We start from the raw sequence: 9,427 nt of genomic DNA, 5'->3' as shown, positions 1-9,427 counted from the left end.
ACTGAGTCTGCTCAGAGCTGAAAGTGGGTCAGGGCTGATTGACAGCTCCTGAGGTCATAGAAGGGGTAACTCAGGCCCTGCATGGAATTTTCCACTCTCAGTCAAACTGAGTTCATGCATTGGCAGCACCTATACTTAAAATTTTGCTCCAACAAAGGTTTAAATGTTTTAAGGTGAACGTTAGCTGTAATTAGTTCTTTGCTTTATGGTGCATCTGATTCATCAGCATCGTAAATTATAAGTTTTACATTGCAGCAAGGGAGGGAAAAATTCTTTGACTATCAGAATCTGTAATTTTTGACTGCTAGGGACAGTTACAACATTACCTGTTCCTGTTGGGCGTTCAGATGGCTCCCTTGGAGTCATTTAAAAAAGGAAAAAGTATGTTGTTTTTACTTAATAGCTATTAGAAAAATCTCATGATAGGTGATAGAAAGAGACTTCCTGCTGAAACTTTTATTTTGGAGCATTCACTTTGTGAATAATTGTGTTCATCTCAATAATAAGTAGGTCCATTTTTGAGTGAGTATGGTATTATTATTAATAGTGTGTAAACATTAATTTGGATTGCTAACAGTTTAAAAAATTCATTTTGTTGCAGAAAACTCTGAAAGAATATCTCTCCAGCTCCATTTAGCTTTAACTTCAGATGCATCCTGGGTTCAGTGTCCCAGCCACTTAGAGCTCATGAATCAGTGCAGGCATATAAACATAAGGGTGGATCCTCGTGGCCTGAGGGAAGGACTACACTATACGGAGGTACTTTTAGACAAAAGAATATTCCTATTCACCCTTTCTTGTCCTTTTCTTCAGACTTTTGGAAACCATTTTTAATAAATAGCACCCGAAGTTCTATTTATACCTGTTGTATTTTCCTGTAAAAGTTAACCAATGTCATATTTGTTTTTAAAAAAGAAAATGTTAACATGTAGTGGTTTTACGCAGGACACAAACTATACATTGTTTACCTCTCCTGATTTTTTGCAAATGTTTGTTTCCCTGCCTTTTGTGGGCAAAGATTAGGTATTGAAAGAGTGATTACCTTTTGGTGGTGATAGTAACAGATTCATCAGTGATGTGGGGCAAGATTTAAACTGAAATTAGTTTCTATTCAGTTAATTAAGCCTGTCATGTGGAGACAGCTGCAAATTTGGGTGGATGTTGAATATGCAATTTCATTTAATGATCTTTTTCATTATTTTAATTCTTTATTTTAAACTTATTTTCTGAAGTGTCAGAAAGATATTTAAGCAAGTTTTACAGCTTCTGTAAATTTAATGAATGGTAGTTGTAAAGATTAGCAATGCTTTGCAGTTACTGTACTGCAACATATAATATATCACTTTAGATTTGCTTCTAAACATGCCTTTGATTGCTTTGGTAATACTTAAAAAAAAATTACTTTTCCAGGTTTGTGGTTATGATATAGCAATGCCTAATGCAGGCCCTTTGTTCAGAGTTCCAATAACTGTTGTTATACCAACAAGGTCAGTAGCTTTGACTTATTTTTAATTTAATATGATTTGATTGTTATTGTTTTAGTCCATTTTTATTGCTTTTCTCATTTTGCTGAATACAAAATATACCAGAACATAATGTTTTGACCTGATTTTTTTTCAGCTGTTCAAACATTTCACAATATTTCCAATCTTCTATTCCTACAGGCAGAGGCCTGTATGTGAAATTAGAAAATGTTGATCCTCCTATTCTAGATATGGAGGTGGCTGTTGATTTGATATAATTCTTATCACTCAGTGATACTTCCTGAAGATGCAAATACCATAAAAGAGCTTGGCAGGGGAGGTTGAACATTCAGTCCTAAAGTCATAATAATTTGGGTCATTCCATCTCCCATGAGAGACATATTGGGTCTACAGGGTGTCACGTATCATCATGAGAAACATGTTGACCTGTGAAAAGAATCTAGGTATAACTTTATGAGCAGGTCCTTGTAAAGACACTATTTGCTATATAACAAAAATCATGAAGCTCATTCTTCTGTGAAGCATTATTTCTCTTGAAATAGCCGGTGAGAGCAAACAAAGTGTAGTCATAATCCAAATTGATAAATGTCACTTGTTCCTATCTAGCTTTGTCAGGCCATGGGTATTTAAACACCCAGCAAGACTTTAAGACTTCTAAATAAAATTCAGTTTGACATTTTGTGTAGTTAATACATTTTTAAATTTATACCCACAGAGTAAATGAATCCTCAGGCTATGACCTTTCATATACTGATGTGCATTTTAAGCCTGGTCAAATCCGAAGGCACTTTATTGAAGTTCCTCAGGGAGCTACATGGACTGGTAAGAAAAACAAATGTGCAAACTTAAATGTTATATTGTTCAAATATTCCAGTAACTCTCTTTGAAAGTAGTTGTATTTTTTCCAAAGTAAGTACTCCAGGGTTTTATCTTTTGTTGTTGTTGTTTTTATTCTAAGCCAACAATGGGACATACTTATAAATTGTATTTTCCTTTTTGTTTGGGGGTCATAGTGTTTTTGTTTTTTGGGTTCTGGAAGGAAAGTGAGGTGCGTTGGGAATATTTTGGTGTAAGCTGTGTTTGGAAGAATGATGTGTTTGGAAACCATCTTATTCTGGCTAGTCCTCTGTATACTGTAGGGGAAAATTCTAAATAATTGGGCGCATCACTCCATGAATGCTGCAGAAGCTGGGGGGGTACGCTGAGGTGACCAGCAGCGTGGCGGTGAGTGGTGAGCTCCTGCAGGCGGCCATGTGGGGAGTGGTGAGCCCCAACGAGTGGCAGGCGACACCCGCATTTGGCAGTGATGATTGGGGACCGCCTGCAGACATGGCTGGTGACGGGGGTGATGAGCAGTAATTGCCCACGGTGCCACTGGCAGTGTCCATGGTGCTTTTTGCAGGGAGGGCACCACCAAGCTCTGGGGGTGCGTATGGACCCATGTGTACCCCCCCCCATGTGTCACCAATGAACACTGAGAATATCGCATACATTTTTGAGAAATGCTGGATTTTGCCCTGATTGGCCTGATTTTTAAAAATGTAGGAACCTGAAGTTAAAGGGGAGTAGCCTGTTTTCCCACTGAAAAATGCATATATATCAAAGAGAAAAAGTGCATTCAGCAAAAAAATAAACCTTTTGGGAATCTAATAGACATTAAGAATGATACAAAATTGTTTAGAACTTAGCTACCTTTTTCTCTGCGCAGTAATTATCATTTTGTAAACTAGTTAAGATTCCAAAGCTGCTGTAGGGTGGGTATACGACTAACTTGTATTGCTGCACAATCATGCAGACATATAAAATGTGCACTGCTGAGTAGCTGCCCAACTCTATCCTCCTCCCATTTCCCTTTTAAAGTACATCTGAATATACTCCAAGTTACATACTCCTGGAAGATTGGGTTCAGGCATTCTTGTTAGATTTGCTGGTGCTTTGCTTTTAAATGACCTGAAAAATTCAGCTGCACTGAATGTCCCAGAGAAGTCTTCCTGCCACCTCCATTTGATTGGTATAGGCTGTTGCAGGTATGAGCGTTAACTGAGTAGGAAGCAACACTGTTTAGTTTTGTTCAGTGGTCAAACTGAAAATCCAAAACACATTGGGGACAAGTTAACAAAAGCAAAGGAATGGAAATGAAGGACTGGACTTGATTTCAGTTCATAAAACTGCAAGAGGACAGATGAAAGAAGTGGCGGTTGAGTTTTTTGCCTTTTACTCAATTCATCCATCAGCAAGGTCACTCACCTAGCATGAGTTGCAGAGCAAACTGTCTTCCAGAGCTTGAAATAACCTGAGTTTCCAGAGCATTCTCATTCCTTTGCTATCAAAGGATATTTGTAGAAACCTTCTGGCAAAATATCTTTCTCAAATGCTGCTTTCAGTTATTGTGTTAACTTTAGTGGCAGAGGTCTGTGTACTTGATCGGAAGGCTCATATCCTTTAGATCAGCTGTTCCCAATGTGGTGCCGTGGGGCCCCCCCAGGTTTATTCAGGTGCCTGAACGCATTTTCGTGATCAGTAAAAAAGCATTATTCCAACGCAGAATTCTGTCATACTGGCACCTGCTGCTTTTTCTTTTAAATTCAAATGTGCCTTTGGGCACTATAAATGATCCAAGTGAGTTGTGATGATAAGATGATACATATTGAGACTATTTCTCTTTTTTGTTTTGTTTCTCCAAAAACCTCAAATTGGCTGCATCAAATCTGTTAAAAAAATAAATGGTTCTATTTTGGAAATTAAGCACTGAAATGTTAGCAAGTGCTGGTATTAAGATGACATGCAACCTCTGTTTAGCTTAGTTGCACATATGTATTATAGTAATCTTTAATTATGTGATTACATAGTGTTTGCCACAGCTTTTTTTTTTTTTTTTTTTTTTCCTGTAGCAGAAGGCAGGATAGGATTTGGTGCTCCCTAATTGAACAGCAATTTTGTGGTGTTTTGTACCTTGTTCACTGTGTGGCTCCGTATGTCATTTACTGCATACTTCAAAGCTTCTGCCAAAGACCAGCTTGTGCAGTTCCTCATGGGCTTTCCTCTGGTATTCTGTCTGGTAGGAGTGCTTCAAAAGCATTCATGGATTTATTTTCGCAATGTGTTGGTGAAACAGAGGTAATTCAAACTCTGTTTTTACAAGGAGATCTGACCCACAGACTGAGGTGCAAGATTATGTAGCACATGATTCAAAGCATAGTATATGCTAATATCAGTTGGAAAGTGAGCGCTCACCACTTGACAGACTCTAAGGTGCAGGTGCCCAGAAAATGAGGAATATCCAGTTAGTGACCACATGCAGAAAGTAGGGCTGAAATAACTCCTCTTGCATCAAACAAGCTCTGGCAGGAAAAATAATAGAATCTAGTTCTTAAGGACAGCATTCAGTTGTCTTAAGATGGAGATCGTCTTTTTAAATCTACTCTCTCAGCCTACAGCTTCCAATTTGCTAAACTAGAAAGGCAGGTGACTTGCCTACAATACTTCTGTTTAAGTATACAGTCTTAATCCCTAGAGCAGGTCTCTTCTTTGCACTGAAGTGTCTTGTAGAAATTGTATCATGCTATCATAATGGAGATGACAAAAGGGACTTAAGATTTCTTAACCTTAGTTCTTGTCTCTGGTAACTATTGAGTGCTTGATTTTGTAGCTTTGTGGTTCTTTCAGTAGGTTTTTTGTTGTGGTGTGGTTTTTTTTTTTACAGCTTAATAGATTGCTTATAGGTGTCATAACAGAAACATTCATTTAGCTTTCCAAGTTTGCTAAAAGTGTAAAACTATATATTTACATTAGCATACTAGTACTGTTTATGATGCTCAGCATGTATAAGACCTCTCATGAGTATTTAGTTACCATTACGTATACAAATTATTTTTGATGGGCAATTCACTAGAGTGTTGATAAAGACCAACATATCTGCTGTTATCTGTAATACCAGATGCAACTCTGAATCTTTTCCCTGGATTGAGTTGATGATAAAACTCTTCATAGAGAGCCAGTTGAAATCCAGAATCAGCTTGCATGATTTTAAAATCCATATTGCTTGGTCAACAGTTTTTTCACTATTAAATAAATAATTACATAGCTTCTTTACACTCTTAATGTAGTCTTACTAGTTTTTCTCCATTTGAGAAGGTCCTGTCTGTACGTATTCTGTTGTTCAAACTATATGTTGACTCTGCATATAGTTTGATGCTACATTTTTTCAGATTCACATATTAGGAGGAAAAAAAGCATTTTCCTTTGAATATTAATAACTACAGACCATGTTCTGCTGTTGTGCTTGCAGAAGCTCACATGAGAATCTAATAATCGGGATGAAAGGACCCAAAGAGTTAAATGTGTGGACAAGTTTTGTGCGACTTTAAAATCTTTTTTTTGTAGGGGAACACATAATCAGAATAATACAATAAATTACTTGATATTTGTTTTACACATTTAGTCATTTGTGTGATTAAAATTAAAATCCAAGCCTAATGCTCTTTTAAAGTCTACTCTAGAGGTAATTTTCCATTCTCATGAATTTCTTGGCTATTTGAACTTTTTCTTTTAATGTAGAAGTTACAGCATGTTCGTGTTCATCTGATGTATCTGCCAAGTTTGTGCTTCATGCTGTTCAACTAGTGAAGCAAAAAGCTTATAGAAGTCATGAATTCTACAAATTTTCATCGCTACCAGAAAAGGGATCAGTGATTGAAGCATTTCCTGTTCTAGTAAGTTGCTCTGAATTTAAATGCTATCACAGAAAAAAAACCAGTAAAATATAAAGAGGAACTGTTTTATGAATGTGTCGTGAAGAGTTTGAATAAAAGGCATCGGGATTTATTTAGAACCCTGAATTAGTTCTAAATACATAGCCAAATTTAGTGCACTGTCTTTAGTGTACAGTAATTTCCTTTACTTCTGTTTCATATTTTATTTTAATCCTTTTTATTCAGTTTAATTGAATTTAATGTCTTCAGTTTGGGCATGCATTTAATACATGTTAATTACCCCTGACCTGAGTTAATTATAAACAAGTGGTTAATTCAGAGTCCATCACAGACAGTCATATGCCATCTGTTCAACATGTCTTAGCCTTGACCTGAAAGTATCTTCTCAAACTGGCTTTAAGATGATAGTACTAGGAAAAATGAGAATTGACTGGAAGAGTGGGGATATAGATCTAACACTTTTTTTTTTTTTTCTTCTTCTCTCTTATCCAGGGTGGAAAAACACTTGAATTTTGTATTGCTCGTTGGTGGGCAAGCCTTAGTGATGTTAGCATTGATTACACAATTTCCTTCCATGGTGTTGTTTGTACTACCCCTCAGCTAAACATAGTAAGTGTTTCATATTTCCTTTTGTTACTAATCTAATAATCTGGTGACAAATAATAAAAAGCTCTTTAGATACTCTTTGGAATAAAAATCACTTTTATTCAAGCTTAGTACATTTTTGGAAGATAAGCCTACATGTTCAAGGGAGATATGAGCTTGGGGGGTGGTCCCTGTGCACTCAGTGGAGGACCTGGACGTGGACTGGAAGTAGTTTCGGTCCACTTCCAGGTCCATCACCAAGCAAGCGGGGTGGGGGGCCCCCGCGCACTCCTGTGAGAAGCTCCATCTGCCCTACCATTGTAACATTCACAAGCCATGCCTGGTACCTCAAGGTATACACCTATGTCTTACAGGGCAGGGCATGAGGGAGTGGATTGTGGCTTGGCCTGGGCCCCAGCCCCAAGTTATCCCCATGACCCAGCCCCATGAACCCAGCCTCACCCACATATCCCACTTCTGAACACTGCTCCCTGCCCACCCAAAGTCTTATAGGTAGTTTTGGTGAGTTGTTACGCAGGAGGTGGAGGGTGCTGACTTGGCCCCTGACAGCTCATCAAAACTCCCTATGTGACCCTGAGGTCCAAATAATTGCCCACCCCTGGTGTGAACAGAAGTCAAAGCACTATACTTTAAAACTAGAGTTTTGAACTCACCTGGGGCCCTGGGCCAAATCTGGACTGCAGGGCTGCTTGCAGGCTGATTCCAACCTGGGGCATGAGGGCTGTTTTAGTGGCCACCATTGTGGCAGTGAGGGATCTGGTGTCAGCACTGGGATCTAGCGGAGAGCTGATGGCCATTCCCAGTGGTGCCAAGCATGCCAGGAGTCAGTAGCAGGCCCCACAACTTACAGTAGCTCATCAGTAACCCACAGGCCAGATGTCTGACACCCCTACCCTTGCTTTAAGAAGTTCACTGTAGAATTCTAGACCCATATCACTGTTACTGTGTCATGGGTTTTTTGTTTTTACAGACGAGCAGAACAAATATAACATGCGGCTATGGTTAAAATAGTTATAAAGTACTTTCTGTACTTTTGTAATCAGTTTTTCTGCCAGGTCAGGTGCTGTTGGGATAGACCAGTTTAGTATTTTGCTTGTAATGTAAAATAAGACTCTGTGAGTTCCCATTTAAATTGCATGCATGCAGTTGCCAATTATTAACTCAAATTATTCAGCTGAATGGAGGGGGGTGGGGTATGCATCCATGTGCATAAAATACAGATAGATTTTTTTTAAAACTTTATTACCCAACTGGGCTTCATGTTTAAATGTATTATTTGTTTTTATGCATGTTGTATTTCCACAGTATTTTTGAGGAAGGTGAAAAATTAATTGGAATTGACATCCTTGTAATTGAACACATGTAACTGTTATTACTTACCCTTAGCATGCTTCAGAAGGCATTGTTCGTTTTGATGTTCAGTCTCCATTGAAGTATGAAGATCTTGCTCCATGCATAAATTTGAAGAACTGGGTTCAAACACTCAGGTACTTTTATTTTTCTTCTTCCTTTTTTTAAAGGGGGAAGGTAGAGATTGGAAGGAGAAGCATTGTCCATTTGAAAGCTTGCTTTACCTAGCAGGTAGCTAAACTAGTTCATGCTAATTTTCATTAATTAAGAGCAGAAGTGAAAATCAGGGCCAGGAGCATCAATTAGTTGTTATTTCTAGTTAATTCTTGTAGGTGGCACTGAACTGTTGGCACGGCTTAAGGCTGCCCATCATTTCCAATTACACAACCCTTTTATGTTGCTTATAATGTTGACATTTAGGCCTGAAAATTTTATGCTGATTGCCTGTATTGGGCTGTCTTGGGGAAAGGTTCAGCCAAATGTTTCAGCTATTTTTGGCAATGAAGAGGAAATGTTTTTCAGTGGTGAGGTCAGGGGTAAGAATCTGGTTAATCTTTTTTCCCTTTAAAGAACCTGTTGGTCTCCTCATACTCTGGATCAGGGGCTTGAACTTTTGCTGGTCCTGTGAACATCGTCCCAGATTTGGCCAAGTTTATAACTCTTTGAAAAATATCTCAAATTAATTTTGCTAAGTCCTTGGAGTGTACAAAAGTTGAAGTCTTGAAAGATTCCATCCTCTGCCACCATTCAACCCCCTCCATCACCAACTGCTACCAACTTTAGTTGCCAGTGATGATCAAGAATATTGAAGTCACTGGTGATAGTCACTCCTTGTGTTTGCCAGAGCTGCTGGGTCAGCATGGCTGTCATGGCATATGGAGGTTGAGCAGTGGCAGCATTAATTCCTGCATTGCTGGCAGCTGGAGCCAGAAGCCCCATGGACTGCTTGACCCATCTCTGTGGGCCAGATCTGTCCCATGGGCTGTATGGGGAGCAGGACTTGGATGTTGGTTTGGGAGTTGGTTGGAGAATGTTGGTCTGGGAGTTGAAGTCCAACCTTGCCTGTGCCATTGTATTCTAGTACCATGCTATATAAGTCACTTAAACGAAACTTCATATATTGTCACTAACTGGTGCATTCCTTATTTTTGGAGTGCTTGAACTGAGACATGGGGGTTTGTTCTGCAGAAGTGCTGAGCAACCACAGGTACTTCTGCAGTCCAGCAGAACTATGATTAGAACATACAAATTGCAGCCTGCTGATTTCAAATATTC

At 38.7% G+C, this 9,427-nt stretch overlaps 1 protein-coding gene across 2 annotated transcripts in view; it reads left to right on the top strand.

The window, feature by feature from the left end:
- TPP2 (tripeptidyl peptidase 2) overlaps nucleotides 1–9,427 on the top strand; it is an 84,020-nt gene that overhangs the window by 36,870 nt on the left and 37,723 nt on the right. For both annotated transcript variants that reach the window (XM_019529692.1, XM_019529693.1), the window contains exons 14-19: nucleotides 602–759; nucleotides 1,411–1,487; nucleotides 2,200–2,306; nucleotides 6,042–6,196; nucleotides 6,689–6,805; nucleotides 8,189–8,289. In XM_019529692.1, coding sequence (XP_019385237.1) covers nucleotides 602–759; nucleotides 1,411–1,487; nucleotides 2,200–2,306; nucleotides 6,042–6,196; nucleotides 6,689–6,805; nucleotides 8,189–8,289 — 715 coding nt within the window. The remainder of the gene's footprint in view (nucleotides 1–601; nucleotides 760–1,410; nucleotides 1,488–2,199; nucleotides 2,307–6,041; nucleotides 6,197–6,688; nucleotides 6,806–8,188; nucleotides 8,290–9,427) is intronic.

This window comes from Crocodylus porosus, unplaced genomic scaffold, assembly GCF_001723895.1.
Source record: "Crocodylus porosus isolate Cpor-Errol unplaced genomic scaffold, CroPor_comp1, whole genome shotgun sequence".
Lineage (NCBI taxonomy): Eukaryota > Metazoa > Chordata > Crocodylia > Crocodylidae > Crocodylus > Crocodylus porosus.
The sequence above is the reverse complement of the archived record's forward strand: the minus strand, read 5'-3'. Positions and strand labels throughout refer to the sequence as shown.